The sequence below is a fragment of the Ixodes scapularis genome, unplaced genomic scaffold, assembly GCF_016920785.2.
Source record: "Ixodes scapularis isolate PalLabHiFi unplaced genomic scaffold, ASM1692078v2 PGA_scaffold11__112_contigs__length_91849675, whole genome shotgun sequence".
Taxonomy (NCBI): Eukaryota; Metazoa; Arthropoda; class Arachnida; order Ixodida; family Ixodidae; genus Ixodes; species Ixodes scapularis.
In genome coordinates this window covers 26105671-26124804 of record NW_024609837.1, presented here as the reverse complement: position 1 = coordinate 26124804, position 19134 = coordinate 26105671, and the positions used below count along the sequence as shown (strand labels likewise).

General features: G+C 47.7%; 1 protein-coding gene across 1 annotated transcript in view; it reads left to right on the top strand.

Moving 5' to 3' along the window:
- The window catches only part of LOC8024628 (sodium/potassium/calcium exchanger 2), a 185523-nt gene that overhangs the window by 148751 nt on the left and 17638 nt on the right, over positions 1 to 19134 (top strand). The window contains exons 4-7 of the mRNA XM_029989253.4: positions 10615 to 10735; positions 11700 to 11932; positions 13753 to 13962; positions 17321 to 17470. Coding sequence (XP_029845113.3) covers positions 10615 to 10735; positions 11700 to 11932; positions 13753 to 13962; positions 17321 to 17470 — 714 coding nt within the window. The remainder of the gene's footprint in view (positions 1 to 10614; positions 10736 to 11699; positions 11933 to 13752; positions 13963 to 17320; positions 17471 to 19134) is intronic.

The window sequence follows — 19134 nt, the reverse complement described above, 5'->3', positions numbered from 1 at the left end:
TGTAAATATAACCATCTTAATAGTGCATACAACCATCCAATGACAATAAAAGAACGCCTCGGAAGGCACACTTGCGTTAAAAGTAAATCTTTGAGGGTTTAAAGGATTACAACAAAAACAATTATTAGAATTTAGTTTTTTGCTAATTTAACGACTTTTATTCTATAGACCTACACAATGTTTACAAAGCAAGCCCGCTAAGAGGACACATCTTCCGAAGTAGAAATCGATTTTAACAAAAAGTAAGATTTTTTTAACGACCTAATTAATGTCCGCTTTCGTTACAACGATTATAGGTATGTGGGGGATAATGTTGCCAATATGTCGGTCCAATCACAACTCGTCGGTCAATTCTATCCGACTGGACTGAGTGTCAGCCATATTGCACGGTTGCCCGGCACGGCGTTTTTCGACCGTGCGATAACCGCGAGCGAGTCACGTGACAAACGACAGGAATTTGGCGACAACCTTCGTCGGCAGAGCGAACGACTATGCGTCTTTCCGATAGACAAAGAAAGAAAAAAAGAAAACTGGGGCACGAGAAAAACGAAGATTCGTGCAACGCAGAACGGGTCGGCATGATTCATGTCCTGTCCAAGACAGACTCCAGCGCTTCCATTATGTTCCGCCGCGGCTCACGCGAAAATGCGGGGCGTCCGTTTCTTTGCTGTCACCTTCAGCAACGAAACTCGGCGGAGGAAAAACCAAAAAAGGCGCGAATAAAAAGCGCGCGGATAGAAAGAGCGTCAAGAAAAAAAGGCGAGCGGATGAAGAACTTGCGCGAATGAAGACGGTGCGAATAAAAGAGAAAGCCTGCAAACTGAACAAAAAAGATTAAAAAAAATCAATGAAAAAAACTGCCTGCCATAAAACAAAAAAAAAAGTAAAAGACTCGTAAAAGTGCCGAAGGTTTTTAGAGGCTACAACGCGAGCCCTATGAATTGAGATTGAATCGAAACAAAGGCAGTATACCACTGTCCAAGACTCGAGAGATTCGATGAAAGTACTATTTATCCTAACATTTTCACGACGGACCGTTTTATTTCGACTGCCATAAAACATATCGACTCGAATATTAGAAAAGAGGAAGTCTTATCGGTAGACTTCGCTTTTATTTTTACACCTTTTTTCTCTCTCGTTTTCGAGAGGTAAGGGCGGGCACTTCACGGTTAGATTCTTCTCAATGTTTTGCACAAAGGGTGTCGACGCAAGCACCAACACATTCTTTATAAACAACCCGCATTTGCCCACACTGGGAGAGTCCGCAGAAACCAGAATCCCTCGGAGAGAAGCGGTTTTTGCGCATGCGCAGTAACGACAGGTATAGCATCTCCGCAGTGGCATATGGCGGCAGAGAGTCGAGTTAATCTATACAGGTTCGACTGAGAAAAATAGATGTGAAGCTATAGCTGGGGGGGGGAGCCACGCAATAGGAGTATCGGCACCGCGTTTTTCCAAAAACCTTACAAACGCCGCCATTTGTGTGTGTGTGTGTGTGTTTAGTGAAGTGTTGGCGCACTTAGGGATCGACACAATTCGAAAATGTGTCAAGGAGCATTATAGCGATATCCGTTGGCTTTGCCGTGGATTGTGAGAGTAACGTTTCTGGAGGGCGGGAAAGCGTTTTCGGTGATTTTGAGCCAAACTTCGGATAACGGGCAACAATTATTTTAAGCGCAGAGATGGCTCACGTGTCGGTACCCTGAACGTCCCTAACGTTCGTTAGCCTCAAGGGAAACGGTATTCCGAAAACAATGTGCAGTAGATGTGTCGGATACCTTAAGAAGGTCCGAATACGACGCCTAAAATACTCGGAAAGCTTTGCAGTGCCGACAGGAGCGCTTGTCACTATAGAGAATTGGATTGAGCACCCGCCCGCTGGGCCTCTCTACTATCTGCGGTAATTTTATTGTAGGCATCGGGTAAAAGAAATCTATTCCTAATATATACACCAGAAGTATTTCCTTTGAAATAACGCAGCGGGGAAAACTTTATCTAGAAACAAATTGAAAGATAAAACTTAAGCCAAATCGTGTCTGGCAACGCAGATTTGCTGGGCTACAGTTCATATAACTTACACATACAGCCAGGCACGTAGCCAGAATTTTGTTTCGGAGGAGGGGGAGGCGTCCATGACAAAATGCCGTATGAGGGGGAGGGGGGAGAGGAGACCCCAGCAAAATGGAAGATTTCGGGAGGAGGGGCGGGCCCCATGCCCAGCCAAGCATTTCCGTGGAATTACAAACATCTCCTTTCTTAATTTTGACATATTGTTTGCCTATATTAATTTCTAAAATACTCACATTTTTCTCCCGCCCCCTTTCTTTTTTAAGAGATCAAAAAAGGGAGAATTCATTTTGTAAAACAATAGAACTGCCAAGAAAGACTAAAACTCCGAGGGGAGAACAAGGGACGACGCAAGACAGGAGTCTCAAACACAGCTCTGTTTAGGACTCCCGTCACTTGTCGTCCCTCGATTTATCCCTAGCCTTGGAGATTTAGTTTCTCTTGTTCAACCATCCCGAGCTCCCCATCTTTGTGCTCAGAACTGCTAATATCTATCCATGATACGGCGAAGTGTATTGGTACTGATTGTTTTTATTTCAGACAGGTCCTCGGTGGTCCGAATCAAATTGATAATGCGTCTTTTAGATCTCTGGACCAGTTCAAAGACGAAAACACGGATCTACGATGCAACTAAGGCAAATCGTTTCATGCACGAAATTCTTCAGACGACACCGGAAGTGACGTCACGCGGTTGGCGATCCGTACGATATTCATGACCTCGTGATTTCTACTTTTTTTCTTTTTTTCTCAGTGTGTATATTGTGGGCTGCAATTATTCGCGACGCCTTATCAGAATTTCCTTGAAGAGGCAAGCGCCGAACATCACCGAAGTTGATACCACTATGATACCACACTTGACTCGTCCCACTACCGTGGTAGTTTCGATTACCCGATGAGTATCTCAATACAATGCCGCACCTTCAAGGTAAAAGCCAATTTAAACCGTGACCAAGAAAGGAGCCTGCAGGATACTGACGTCAGAGATTTGGCAAGTCACGTGAGCTGCTAAACTTCACTCGCCGAGACCACGCGTTCAAGTTCTCTTCGTTGCAATGCATCTTCGGTATTTCGGCAGTCATAAAAATTACCATTTATGAATTGCATACAAAGAAAGGTGTCACACCCCGTGTTCCTTGTCGTGTCGGTGTCGATCTCTAAAATTCTAGGAATGCATAAATATCCGAATAAATTAGTTCACTTAATGACAAAAAAAAATGGCGATCGCGCAATCATGCTAGCCGTGTCCCCCCTTTGCACATCGCTTCGCTTCCACGTCGTAAATCTCACGCGTGAGATGAACTCCACGAAACGTGAGTTCTTCTCGTGTCGGGCCCTCTCTCGCTCTAAGACGACGCTCGCTAAAGCATCAGCTAATTACACGCTGTAGGTAATTGGACCTTGTTATCTTCTAAGAACGCCCGTGTACCAGAAAAAAAAAAAAAAAGAAAAGAAGCCGACAAGGGAGAAAAAAACCTGCCCGTCGCTATGTACACACGAACCTTGTTTTGCATCCGGGCGCGAGATCCCTTTCATAACTACATCACCCTATTCGCGCGCAACGTGTCAGCGAAGACTCGACGGAAGCGAAGACGCACCGCCAACGTCTCGAGACAGCTGTCATACACAGCGGACGCCTGACATGCGCACTTCACATGCGCAGTCTACCTCGCCCCTAATCGATGGTTGCCTAGAGAAGAGACCGCTCGCCGGAGACGTCGACAACCGTCAGTTTCGTATACTTCGCGTTTTCTCGTTTTACTTCCTTCGCTTCGTTGTGTGTAGTTTTTTTATTTATTTATTTTTCTTCTTTTTGGTAACAGCTGTTGAAGAACGGGTCCGAGTTGAGTTTCGTCAACGACAGGCGAAGGGAAGACACGCGCTGCGCCAAGTGGCCCTTCTGTAAACAAGAAGTCTGGGACGTTGCTCGGAGCAGGAACACGCCTTACACTAGAGACTATATGAAACTATCATGTTTCTAGAGTAAACATCTATAAGGACAGTGTGTATCTTCGGCGGAAATAGCAGTATAGCGACTTTGTTAATGGTGAGAGAAACAAAAAAAAAAAACAAAAAAAACAACACGGCTCTTTGATGTCGAAATAGGGCGGGAGCAGGAGGTAATGTTACACAAAGAAGCGGCAGAATTAATCAGCCGGTCATTTTACGAAACTGGGATATTTTGCGCTCGCCTTTTATTTTTGTAATTATTTACACAGAGAATGTCTGGGGCGTGTTTGTTCCTTGTTTGACGGTCACATTGCACAGACAAACACTGTCTGCAGAAATGTTCCGAGTGAACGTGCGTGAAACTGCAAAAATACTTCGAACGTACGTAAGGGGTGTCCGCCGACATCTTGTCTGATCATGTCGGCAGCGAAGAGGCTGTCTTTGGTACGATCGTGGGAGCTGTTCGACTGCGGCTTTACAAGGGGTGCTCTGGCTCGACTAACAAGCCTGCCTGCCACTGATATCACGGCACTAAAAAAAAAAAACAAAAAAAAAACGCGGGAACGTTTGAAGGTTGGTTGTTTGGCACCATTTCCATTTTGCCGAGTTTGCGATAACTATTCCAAATTTCGCGATGCTAAATATCCTACCTCAAAAAAGGGTTAAAGGCCTGGGATTGTGAAAATATTATTAGTTGAGGTAGCTCAAGAAATCGCCGGAGTACCACCTTTAACAAGCTTGTTTTCACGTGTGCGTCAGATGCCTCCGCGGTTCCGTGCGGTAGCGGGAAAACATCGCCGATTGGTCGAGACTATTATCTGACGTGACGAAACGACACTCTATTGGCTGGGCTTGAGACTTCCTCTGATGCGCAGTACCAAAAAAAACTCTCGTGCCAGAAAAAAAAAATTAGGCTGATTTCCTACTTGATTTATCGTCCCTTATTACAGCTGCCGGATGTGCAAGAAATAAACGACTAATTGCCCTTTTTTCCCGCAAAATAAACGCACTTTTTTTGCGATTACTAGAAATAAGGAAGACGGACTTCACGACCAGTGGTAACATTGGGGGAGGAAGTGCCGGGGGGGGGGGGGGGGAGGGGGGAGGGGTAGGGGTGTTCAGGCTCTGTTTTTTTGGGTGATATTGCTGTAGTAACACGGTGCCCACGGTTCACCCCAGACTAGATCTTTCGTACGTTGTCAGAGGCCCAGGATGCGACGACAGAAGCGATACCGTTTTCGTGCTGCCATACATAAGAGGCGACAAGAAGGCAAGGAAGCGAACGACGTTGCCGGAATACGAAACTAGCGGCAAACTCCCGGGAAAAAGCAAACCCGAGGTCCACACGGCGGGGGCGAAAGGCCGTGGCCACCGGTAGTTTCGTACCTGGCAATTTACGTCCTCGACCGGGTCATAGGACTCGTCCGCAACGTGAACGCGTGATTTGAATCCCAGATGACGTCGACGGTGGCGTGCCTCGACCCCGTAATGTCTCGCGATTAGGGAGGTCGCCAACTTTTTGGGCGAAACCTGGAAGTTCGACTGAGTCGGCGAACCTGGCAACACTTGTCGAAACCTGGAAGTTCGGCAGGTCCGACGAACCTTCAAACGTCTGTCCACGGTAGACAATGTTCGACTCCCTGGACAGTGCTCGCCGATTTCTACGCGAACTTTTTTTTTAATATTTGCGAGAAAATATTTTTGTAGTTATTCCTTTTATGCTTTACGCATCATAGAATCAAACGCATCCCATTCTAAGCCACAGTCCTACTGCATATACGTCATATAAAAGACAGGATCTGCGCACAGATTTGAACGCGAGTCACCGCGGGATCCGTGCTTCGAGCCACGCATATTGCGGTATTCGAACCACGGATATTGCGGTATTCGAACCACGGATATTGCGGTATTCGAACCACGGATATTGCGGTATTCGAACCACGGATATTGCGGTATTCAAACCACAGATATTGCGGTAAATAGTGTTTGCAGACTCTATTTTTTTTAATGATGTTTTGTAATGTGAAGCATTACGAACGATAAATATTGTACCCGTTCTCCGTAGGTGGCGCCAGCTCTTTTTCCATTTCCGCGCCTGCGCATCATAGTCGAACTTCAGCCGAACTTCCGTCGAACTTTGCGATAGAAATTCGGAAATGTCGAAACTGGTCGATCTCGCACTTCCGTAGGTTCGGGGCACACTGCTGCTCGCGATGCCTTCCGCGTCCCATCGCTGTTTCGCTGTGTCATCGGCCGTTGCTGGCCTGTATATACGCCACTGTTATGTCGTACACCCTCAACCATGTCACATATTCTCATTAAGATCAATATGGTATAAGTAGTGTCTACAAATCGGAGCATTGCGTAAATCACTGTAATTCTGATCTCACGACAGAAACAACAAAAAAATATGAGAGTGCCCGTAATTCTGAACTCGTGCGCAATCAAGATGTGCAGAAAAAAAAGGATCGTGTTGTGCGCATGTTGAGACAGTTGGACGTTAGACCTAATGGAGGCCTAGTGTTTCCTCTGTAGATGAGAAATTTAGCCAGTGCAATGTCCCCGAGAGGTTTTCTTTTCTTTTTTTTTTTTTTAACGTGTGCCACACAGTTGTGATACACGACCTTACGCGGCGGTATAAAATGCTAATCCAGATGGAAACGTGCAGGGCTGGGGGATTGAATGAATCCCGCCAAGAAGACAAGGCCCGCTCGTGACGTCATCATATGGCGATCCTATATGTGTTGAGCCAGACTGCCAATTATACCCCACATGTATTTCCTGTTGTATGTTCCTGTGTGTCGAGCCCTTGGGTATGTTGTAATGACTCGTGTGCTTTACCCAAGTGCATCTTTACGTGCATGCTTAACCTGGCCCGGTTTACGTTTATCTGTGGACGCATGTGTGAATGCATGATGGGCGTTCATTCAGTATTGGGGTGACTATACATGCCACAATTCCCTTGCTCGTCACTCGTTACTTTTATCTCCTAAATACTAGGTACTTGTGTAACCGTCTTACTGGAAACATCTACTTATATAGGCCCTTCTACTTAAAACTGTATATGAGTTGCGCTAGTTGTCCAAAATTTTCGAATCCCTCGAATGAGCCAGCCCTTCCCTTCACTTTTTATTTAAAGACAAACAAAAAAAAAAACCACTACAACAAAGAAAATGTTTTCATGTTTTTAGTTTTGATGAAATATGAACAATTCTTCAAATGTTTAAACCTCAGGAAATTCATGAGCAGCTTTAAAGAAACGCTTGACTGGCATCTTCCCTTTTCAATAAAAAAAGTATACATAAATTAAGTAATTTCTTGAAAACTTACGGTACCCAGAGTTTCCCCAAGTAGAAAATAACTGAACGCCAGCGGGTGGCGTAACATTTTAAATTACAAATTGTACCGCCTAAGTTTTTTTTGTGTTGTGCAATTTATCCATGGAATCAATTTTTAACGCTGAAATCGTCCATATTTTGTTTCTCTGTGACTTGGAAAAACGACCAAAAGCAAGGAAGCATAATCTATACACTCTAAAAAAACGTCCGTGCTTCTACTTTCCCGCACAACACTTGGAGAGCCAGTCACCACAACGTATGGAGGCCGCTCAGCGAATGACGATGCCAAGACATATGTTAGACCAAAAAAACGCGGTCTGAGTTGTGACATTAAGCAATGCAAAACGTCACGCTTGCATTGCTTAATGTCACAACTCAGACTGCGTTTTGTTTTTTGTTGTTGTTGTTGTTTTTTTTTCTTTAAAGGCATCGTCATTCGCTGAGCTGCCTCCGTATAAGTTGCGGTGATTGGCTCTCCGAGGTGTTGTGCGGGAAAGTAAAAGCACGGGCTTTTTTCGGAGTGATATATAGTTAACACAAATTCTTAAGGTATGTCCTTGATGGTTAAGGTCTTGCTTCTGAGAAGAGTTTTGAGCATGAGTAAACTATCCTTCCACCTAGCTGCGGAAGCTTGGATAGGCCTTATAGAATACGGGGTCATGCGAAATAGTAGACAACATTTTAGTGGATGTGCGAGCAGCTCGCGCACGTTCAGAACTTCCATAGGGTGCTTTTGGTGCCGGCTTGGAGAACACCAAGGACGTTTCTCCGAAGTAATTTCATGCGGCCGCCGCCAGGTGCCGCCTTTATGCCGAAAATAACCGTTAATTCCTTCAAATTTAAGTATCGGGCACAATCCTTGCATATTAAAAAGTAGCTGTATAGCTGCGTCATGTTCTGAAGGGCTAGCCAAAAGGTCTGTAAAGAATATAGAGGTAATCCTCCGCGATAATAAATTATGGAGGACTCCACAGCAATGAAGTTTATTTATTCGTTCATTAATCCACAAAACAATATTAGTCCTATGGAATGCTTAGCTAGGAGTGGTTTTCTTGACGTCGAGACACAATTACAGCCGCTCTTCTTAATAAGCGAAAAAAGTTTTTTGAAACCTATCGACATGGGTTCGAATAGGCGACTTGTACTTTGTATATCGACGGTGCGCGCTGCAAATTTCTTTTAGGAACACATATAATGACGGGACTACAGAGTGCGGACACTGACAAAACCTTTATTTTGTTCGTTTCCGGACATAACTTGCCGGCACTGAGGTCTTTTCAACGTGTGAGGAAGCGTTAAAGGAGATAAAGAGAGAGAGAGAGAGAGAGAAATTCTAAATTTGTAAACAGGAATTCAATTAATTATTAAAAATTAATCATTTTCGATTTTTGTTTTTGTTTTTTGCGATGACTTTTCCCGGGTTAGAAGCACGAATTTTACATTTGATGTCATGTCACAGACTGCATTGATTAGTGCCCGAAAAGAAAAAACACACTCGACGTTGAATGTCTAGATGGCCAGATTGGCATGCCTGCGAGGTACGGCGACACTGGATGACGCTGTAGACTCTATAGAAATTTTGTCAGCAAAGGACGACTGTGGATCTGTGGTCTTTAACGTACGCAACGCAGTGGAGATAACACGACCACACGCCGATATGAACTTTTTTTTTTCTAAGATGACTGATAAGCCACGTAATAGCCAATTTTAAAACATTGACAACGATGATAACAGATAGCCATGATTATGACAACCAGGGACCCTAAACTCGTCAAACACAAAGTTGAGGCCAAAGTTGACAGAGCGCATCGATTGGCTTATCACGACGATGACTTCGCGCTTTTTACGCGGACGTCCAATCCGCGCACTCCGCGAACATTGGATTCCAACTTTGTGTTTGACGAGTTTAGGGCCCCAGGATACAATCGAACTTAGGGTCTGATCATTTACTACATCACGCAAACCGATTCTTAGTCTTATACCTAGTTTCAAAATAACTTCAAGAACGTTGAGTGCTATGGCAACGAAGAGTCAATAGGTGCCCATCCCGGGCGCTGTCACTCACTCCGGCCCCGCGTTTGCATTGGTCCACGTGGGGCTGAATTGCTTTCGTCGTCTGGAAAAGTTATAAGCTACACTGAAGTATGAAAAGAGCCAGTGAGGAACTAAAATATTTTATTTTGTATATTTTAACAAATTTGGTAACTTCAATTGACGGGCACGGTATCCCAAATGCTTACTGGATACAATTTTTTTTTTTTTTTTTGCTATTTGTAGAGCTTACGGCCTTGTTGTGCTATACCTCATGCATTCCCGAATAAGAAAATTATTCATCACGAAGAATTTATGCTTCTTTATTGACATGTGAAAGCAGATTGAGTTGCTGGCAATGACTTCAACGTGTTGGCTACTCCCTACCAATTTTTACATCATAAAAAAGTCATACGCAAAATTGCCACTACAGTGCACGCATGCACTGTAGTGCACGCGTGCACCAGCGTGCACGCGTGGAAAACTCGGAGACACGTGTTTGAACAAACCTCCTTTTCTTCGATTAGTTGAACAAACCTCTTTTTATTTGATTAGGCAGAAGTATACGGTCAGTTCAGGAGAAGTATAAAGGCCCGTTCACACTCTTGCAAGCAAGTACGACCGAGAGAGACGAGACCTGTTGAAACTTTTTAAAATTTCTTAGGACGAAAAAACGTACTGGCACGCTGGCGCCATCTATACGGTGACCCTAGAATTGCATTTCACAAGAGCGAAGGTTTTACGGGATTTCCGAGTTAAATGTGCGTAATACCTATGAGAAAGGCTCGTTTATAACGCTGATAAAAGTTTTTCGAGTCAAGAAGGAAAGGATAATGTGCGAGAGGAATAGAAGATATGCCCGACCGCCAACTTTACACTGCTACCAATAGATAGCGCCAGTGTGTCCTCTCGTTGTAAGAGGTTTGAAGGCACCCCAGTTCTAAGAGGTCGCAAGAGTTTGAACGGGCCTTTAGCGTCAAAACGCCCTTTATTCAAAGCAAACAAATTAAAAAAAACGCTGCGCGAACAAAAACATATGCATGTTGAATGCCCAATAAATGTGAAGTGGCTATTTTGAAAATAGATAGTAAACAAAAAACAAACAAAAAAACAACTTTGCGTTCTCTTTAGCTCGAGCTCAATGCGTTTGTGTCAGCATGACCGTTCGCCCACCACTCGAGTGTCTCTCGCATTTTAAACTCTTTCCCTCCCTCTCCGAACAATGGCGCAGATGGCAAGGCGAAGGATGAGCGCCCCGATCCTCCACTCCGGAAGCAAGTTCCGACACGGACTGCTCCAACTGCTCATCCACTCCATCGACCCGCTCCACGAACACGAGGGAGAGGCCAACGGTACGCATCTCCTTAACCCCCTCCCCCCTCCCTCCCCCCCCCCCCCCCCCCACCATCACCGAAAACCACCCCACCCCTTCGCCTCTGTTTTTCCCGACACGCGCCTTCACTCAGTCCCTGACAGGATGAAAGTGGCACGGAGGGGTTTCAGTTGTCCCGCCTCGTGCGCCCTACCTTCGATAACGCTTTGGAGTCTCGAGAGCTTCCAACCTGCACGCCCAGCCAACGCACGGCCAAAGGCATGGTGCGCGTGTTGGGGACCCGGCGTCTGAAAGAAACGCCCTGGCGCTCTCACCCTGTCAGTTACTGTAAACCTGCTGCAAAAAAAAAAAATCTAAAATGCCGCGCGCGCGAAGTGAGTTACCTGAAAGTCCCGCATGTTCCTCTTGCTTTCGCAGCGTGTGCCATGTGCTCCAAACGTCTGAAGTCCCCACACGCATACAGTAGCGAACATTTTAAGTTGCCAAGCGTTTTAAGGCCCAAACGTTTTAACACCACCAAAACGTCTTCCGTGCCCAGAAGTTTCAAGAACCAAATGTCTGAAACCCCATTAAGCCTTCCAGTGTCCTAGGTCTCCAAACATGTACCTGAAGAGCCCAAATGTCTACAGTACCAAACATCTTAGGTCCCCAAATATTTTAAGGCCCAAACGTCTAAAATCTACAAGCCTCTTAAGCTTCCAAAAGGTGTCTGGAGGCCCCGGACGTCTTAATTTCAATCCCAAACGTCCTAAGTTTAGAAACATCTTAAGTTCTTAAATGTTTTAAGTCCTAAATGCTTTAAGGCCCGAACGTCTTAGGTAACCCCGAGCGTTTTAAAATACAAATGTCTTAAGTTCCCAAACATTTTAAAACACAAGCAGGCAGTCAGACATCTTACGTTCCCAAACGTTGTTCATAAGCGTGTACCGGGACCACAACCCCGTTGTCGCTCCTCAACTGACCCATGGACGCTCTGTACGCAGCCAAGCTGGACGAAAAGGCCGGCCAGCTGCACACGATCGCGTCCCTGCGCGTGCTGCTGGACGCCACCAAGCCCGGCGAAGGCAGCAGCGGCGGCGCGGCGTCCGGGCTGGCCAACGGAGGTCCGCCCCCGGCCCCCCTGGCCCAGGGGGGCTGCCCCCGGGGGGGAACCCAGGACGGGAGCAGCGGCTCCGCCGAGACGCGACTCACCAGCCTCAGCAACAGCGGAGCCCTGGTCAGGGTTGACTCCGTCTCGAATCTCCAGGTGGGCCGGGGGTCCCGACCCTCCAGGCCTGTTACAGCGCCGACTTTCTAATTGGATGAATGGATGCGTGACTGGAGCTGAACCCTTTTAATCGGGCGGCGACTTGCGCCCCCTGTTGTAACTGGCCAGGTGAAAAAGGCAGGGAGGAACTTCACTTGTCCCGCCGCCAGCACGAGCTTCCCACCTTCGACAGCGCCTTCGGCGTCTTGGGACCCTTGAGCGTGCGCGCACGCAGGCAAAGAACAAAGGAAGGCACGAAGCGCGTACTGGAAGCTGGGCGTTAGAAAGACAAGCCCTACGGTTCTTAATCTGTCTGTGACTATATCCAAAGATTAAAAAAAAAAAAGAGGTTAAGCCTTTTAACTATTTCTACATTCGGAATTTATAGAGCAAGGTAATAATCCCATGTCGCTACTATGCACGTCGCTACTGTGGTGTCGCGAGTCGAGAAAAGAAAAGAAAGATGTCCCCGATTAAGTAAAGACATTAAAGGCAGTGACGTAAAAACAGTCGTTTCGAAAGTGGAGATCACCAAGCACAGGTGACCTTCACTTTCACAACGCATGTTTTTTGTCACTGCCTTCAAAGCCTTTACTAAATTGGCATCCCCTTGGGCAACTGCAGGGTGACGCCCTTTACAACCCATTCCGAAATTCAGTGCCAGCTGGTGGGCCAAGTGGCCGATTAACTTTGGCCATACTAATGGCGGTATTGAAGCTGTAGTCTGCCATATTTTATCGGGTATACGGTCCTTTTCGCAAGTCAACGGCAGACGAGAATGTGCTCTTCACTGTATACCATTGTTTCTAGATCTCTTCCAGTGTCGGCGGCGACAAAGATGGAACCGGTCAGAACGAAGAGCCCACCCACGTAGACGCCATGATGAAGTTTTATACATCAAGTGGCTTTGCTGCCGATTGTGTGCTACCAAGATTGACTGGACCTGAGTTAGAAATGAACGGTTACACAAATCTTGCGTTCAATTCTGGTGGCCATAGCCGCGAGTCCGCGGCTGCTGAGCGCGTGCTGACGGCGATCTTGTTCTTACCAGCTTACCAGCTCAACAGCCGGTCTTACCAGCTTATAAATATGAGCTTGTGCTGAGCATGCGCTGTGAACAGTGCACTCAAAAATGGCTTCGAGAGAATAAATACCCTTATCCGCGCCGAACTGTTTCGGTGGCGGCCTCTTGTGGTTTCCGTCCGTGACGTCACGACCCGGATTTGCCCCACTGTGACGTCTCGAACCGTTACCCTGGGTAACGGTTATCATCAGTTGCGACAAGTTTCATGGTGTGTTCAGAAAGCAGAGTGGAAGCTAGGAGCCGTCAGATTCTGAAACTAACACCGTCGAGGTTGGCAATCTCTGTCAATGTTCTTATGCTCGTGGTTTCACCAATCGTGGAAAGCCAACGCACGTCGCTAAGACGCCTCGAACCATCCGCTTAGGAGCATCTTCAACCAAAAAGCCGCCATTTGTACGGCACATGCGCCATTCTTCAGAGAGCTCGGTGCTCCGACGTCACCACGCGCCCTCATTTCCTCCTCTCCTTCAGCTTCTCACCGTATAAGGCTCCAGACAGTTGAGAGTTTTAGGGAACCGTTTTGGGAACATCAGATACGGTACGGTAGGCCCTCTAGTATGAACTGCGCATGTGCGAGACTTCTACGGTAGCGCATGCGCAGTTCGTACCGGAGCTGAGCGCTGTGACGTCTCCGCGCCCTCTCCTCTCCTCCTCTCCCTCAGTTTCTCACCGTATAGCAACAGCGCGCGCCTGTCCTCGTACGCAGAGCGAGTCGTCCATCACGTCCAACCTGAGCGAGAAGATAGCGGCCAGCGGCGGCGGGGTGAACATGTCCGGCGGCGGCGTGGCCATCCTGCACCCGCGACCTGTCCAGGAGTCCATCGATTCGTCGGGCAACCCTGGCGCGACCACGGAAGCCGTCGGGACCGCGCTACCAGACTCCGGTTACAACAGCGCCACGGTGGCACAGGCCATGGTACGGAAATCCCTTCGGCGTCTCTTTTTATCTCTGCAGCACGGGTGGAGTTGTTGTCCATCTAGGCTTTCTGAAAAGTAAGTAATGCGCCCACTTCCGTTGTGAAACTCAATTACAAAACATTTGAGTGCATACGCTTTCTGGAGACGCATGCTCACAGTAAGTTATCACGAGCTGCAGGTCAGATTAGCTAAGGACGAGCTGCTACGATATCTTCTTTTTTTTTCTGAAAGAAGCCAAGTGAGTGGGCAAAGTGAAATATGAATTGTCTAATGGTCATATACGGTCTTTATGCCAAAACAAAGGAGATTATCTTGTTGTAGCTGAGACCGCACGATCATCGGAGCTTGATACTCTTCCCTGTCCTCACTTGTAAAAGTCGTCAAAGGTACATAAGTGATTGGTGTTTTTATGTTCCTACTAATCACTGACCGCTTATGACGACATGGCCCGGCTAGTCACAAGGGCATTCGCAATTTGGCGTTCGATTTTCAACTATGCTTATCGGTTTTTTCTCAAATCTGATAGGGTGCAAAATTCTAATGAGGTGATCAGGGCTATACTAGGGTGCCTACATGTTTCCGCTCGAGCGGCAGAAACATGTAGGCACCCTAGGCTATACTAAGCTTCGGAAAGCTGAAGCTGTACAGGGATGACATACCTCCCTGCAGGACCCCGGAGCGCAGTGCTCTCCTCTGGTCGTTCCAATCGCTCAGCCACCCGGCAGAAGGCGCGTGATTTCTCTGTTTCTCCAGAGCTCCACTGGGCTGCGATGCCTTCCGAAAGGTCCAAACTACCATGGCATTAGCGCCCAGTCAAATGTGCACTGCAGCGACATGCTGCGTTTAGTTTCATGCCCCTGATTGGCCAGAACATACGCAAAGTTGTTACTTACCGATACGTTATTTCTTCTACGCCAATTTGGTCAACGCATTCTACTACGTCAGATGGCAGCCGACGAAATTCATCGTGAAGTCAATATGTCGTTAATTTTATTTTTCCCTAATACTGTTTGGGGTTGCAAGAAATGCCTAAAACTACCCTCGCTGTCATTGGAAGAGCTCGTCCTCATTTACATTCGAGGACTTGCTGATTATAAATATAAACAAGTCGTGGGGCCGCGCACACACTAAAAAAAAGGGGTGTAGCTCTTACACCCCTTGTCACATATACGACACCCCTAAGCTTATGTTGGGCGTACAGCGCACTGACGTTCAACCGACGCTACCAACTTTCATGAGCGGCTTGATAGTCGAGTTGTACAACTTATTAAAGTAGGTTACGTTAGTATAACTGACTAAAAAAAGTTATAGGGGTTTTCTTGGCCTTAGTGTAAAACCTCAGTGTTTTCTATCTGTACTCTTTGATGCTCACTTTAGATGTTTAATATCTTATATCTCACCGTCATCAATCCTCTCGTAAAAGTTGGGGCCGTCAGCTTGATGTCAGTGCGCTGTACGGCGAACTGAAGTTTTGGAATGTCGAATATGTGACAAGGGGTGTAAGGGCTACACCCTTTTTTTAGGGGCGAAGCTCTTTATGATCTAGCCTTGTCCGGCGTCCGTGCTCACATCGATTGCCATCCTATCTGTCTTCTTAGAAAAAAGAAAAGAATATTTGCGCAGTCGACCGTGAGTGAGAATACGTTTATTTCAGAAAGGGGACACCGGATACCTTGACGAAAGTCATCTTATCCGGTGGGGGATGTAGAGGGTAGGGGTTGCACAGATTTGAGCCTGTGCGGGGAGACCTCAATGGGATTTCTAGCCCATTGCCTTAACCACTCGGCCACGACTGCGGGACGAGTAGGGGGCTCTGAGATGTGGTAGTAACTCAAGAGCTGGGGATATCATGGATGAAACGTTGCATGTAGCCGCTCAACGTCTATATAGGAGAGGGCCCTGCGGTCAAATGCGTATATAATCGCGTTACACTTTGCATGCATTGGCTCAACGTCTATAGACGAGCGGGCGCTGCGGTCAAATGCTCAAATACGTATATAACCACGTTCCATACCACACATTCTCTTTCTGACATAGATTAAAACGAACGAAAAGCTCGGCATGCTGCGGCTCAGCGTATCAGCACCACCAGAGCTTCGCCCCAATCAACATCATTCACCACGTGAAGATGCGGTCATTTTTTTTTAGCGTGTGGAAAGGTTTGCAGACAAAGCACTGAGCGAGCTCAGAACGACCCACAACCTGAAGCCTGGCCTGGCGACACGATAAAAAATGAAAGCCGTTTACAAATCCCTGTAACGCCGAATCGGAGCGCAGCACTTGAGGAGTAGTAGGGAAGGGTACTGAGGGGGGTCAGATCACCTGCGGGTAGTCACGTGACCTCGGGGGGTCACGTGATCTCGGGGGAGGGGGGGGTCACGTGACCTCGGGGGGCGGGGGTCACGTGCCCTCGGAAGGGGGGGTCACATGACCTCGGGGGGGGGGGGGGGTCACGTGCCCTCGGAGGGGGTCACGTGACCTCGGGGAGGGGGGGGGGGGTCACGTGACCTCGGGGGGGGGGGGGGGGGGGTCACGTGACCTCGGGGGGGGGTCACGTGCCCTCGGAGGGGTGGTCACGTGACCTCGGAGGGGGTCACGTGCCCTCGGAGGGGGGGTCACGTGACCTCGGAGGGGGGGTCACGTGACCCCCCCCCGGTTACGCCGACGCCGACGGCGACGCCGACGCCGCTCAGGCTGGAAACGGGCCCCTAAGAGCTGCGCTCTAAAACTCTGCAGTCAGTCTGCCAAATAAGGCTACCACTAGCCCATTCCTATTTACCGCACCAAACCCACAAATATGCCTAGCCAAGCAATTACTACAATTACCCCGACCACGCTATAGGATGTCTCATTGTGTTCGCGTCTGTCTCGACACGTCATGTATTCAAAGTTCGATGTCCGAAGTCACATGCCAGGTCGCTTACGCTGCGTCAGGAAAATATCTTTTCTTTCTTACCGTACTATGCCAGAGTGCGAGCTTTTCGGCCTCCGTCATCATCTATGCCAGTGTTTTATGGCAGAGAGAATACACTGCCATCAGCTATCGAGACCAGTTTCAAGAACGAGTGCTGCCGCACGGCGGAAAGAGCAAAGATCTGTATTTCTCAATCACGGCCTCACCGCACGAATGCAACGGCTGGAGGAAGCTTCGCGGACCTGCAGTCTCAAAGGCCACGATGAGGACTTCGCGCAAAGAAATCTTCACACGCGTAACGACCAAAAACATGAAGCTGTCCTAAGCAGATCAAGAGATATGAGTCTAGATACGCCACTAGGAGAGGATACGTTGTCAGAGGATGCTCGTACCTGCCACGATGTGTCGAGTGTGAGGATGTTTAGGTTGTTTTTCTCTGCAGAACAACCAGCTGCCCGTGGACAACATCGACGAACCCAACGAACCACTGAGCGTCGCCTGGCCGGACAACTGGCGCGAACGGGTCAACTACGTCGTGCTGGCGCCCATCATCTTCCCACTATGGCTAACCCTTCCCGACGTCCGGAGGCCCGTGAGGACATTACAAGTGTCTGATAGTAGTACCCGCGTAATCCGCCCCCGCTGCGAACCTAAAGTCGCCCTCCCGCAGTGTGAGCGACCAAAGACGTCGCATGTGGCAAGGCGCTCGATGACGTCTTTGCGCGTTGTCTCGCTTCAACATGGACTAAGTACAAAGGTTAGACTCCTCCGAAGCGAAGATTTCCAGCTAAACCACGGCTCTCGCAAAGTTCAGCAACGTCACTTTGACCATAATGTACAAAACCCGTGACCCGGGCGCTACGTCATCGGCGCAGCCGTTCAATCAGCGCGCTCCTCGCGCGCCTCGATAACTTTGCTACATTCTGCCGATCTCGAAGAAATGAGCGTTTTAATGATTGACACCTCGCTCGGCTTGACGTCAGCGTCGCGAGAGTCCAATTAGCACGTTCCACAACTTTAGGAGCTGTGCTCGACGAGTTTAGCGACCCAGTGGTAGTTTTGAATGGTGACCTCGCTGCACGAGCGCTCGTGCAGTCGACGCGCGATGAGACTCAAGTTTGCGCGCCCTTTGCGATTAGTCCATGACGCATCACTGGAGCATGGCTACAATTGTTCTTTACTCGGGAGAATCTAATTGTTTTACTTCCAAAATATGGCGGGGAAAATTCCTCTATAGACTTGTTTCTGAAATGTAGAATAACTTTTTTTTTTTTTTTTTTAGGCAAAGCAAAAGTGAATAGCTTTTGACTGGACGGCAAGTCCTGAGAAATCTTCTCTAAACGTTGGGGGCTAGTGTTGGGTGTCCTTTTCGGCAAATGAATGTTCGCATAGCTGCACAGCGCTAACTTAGTCACGATGTCTGAACCCTGACACTGGGAAGGAAACTTGAATATCAAATAGGGAAAATAAAAATTATCCGCAAGATTTCTTTCCAGTTTCTGGCTTTAAACATCATGGTTAATGCGCTGCAGTTCGCCTGACTTTTGACCACTTTTTTTTTCGCTAACTCAGCGCTATTGACACAGCACTCACTTCATCTGCGCTGTATCAGCGCCCTGTTGCATGAGAACCGACCTTTTCCTGTTCACAAATGCAGCAATGACTCAGCGCTGAGTCAACGCCGACAGTGGCGCTGGCGCATTCTTGACTTGAAGTTTCAGCGCTTGGACTCTGATCTGAGCCGAGTGGCTGAGGTCGGAGAGGAATGACTCGACGTTTAAACACATATTGCAGAAAAACAAACCAACCGCAGGATGGCCAGAAAACATGCGTTTCGTCTAGGATTTGTCAAAGCATTAGGCAATGGAGAAAATCAGCCATTTCTGTTCCTTATTTGAAGCTATTTTTTGTCCACGTTCCGCCCATTGAAAAGCTCGGCAAAAGAGCCGAAGCACGCACCTGATCTCGCCACACCGCCGTCTCCTTCCGCACGATGAGTTTTTCGTCTGCTATGTGGTTATCTTCACCATGGCAACGAAGCGTCTGCTCAATAGATGTACACACGAACCCAACGTCTGAAACCAGCAACGGATAGCGCCATTTTCCGAATACTGTCTGCTAAAAGGCACACGGTACACATCTAACGTTTAAGTTTCAAGGCCAAAAGACGTTAGATGCTTAGGCAGCATTACGGTGGTCTGCCAAAGTATCCGACACTGGTTCAAGCTGTACATGAGAAGTCTATCCAGTGGAAAA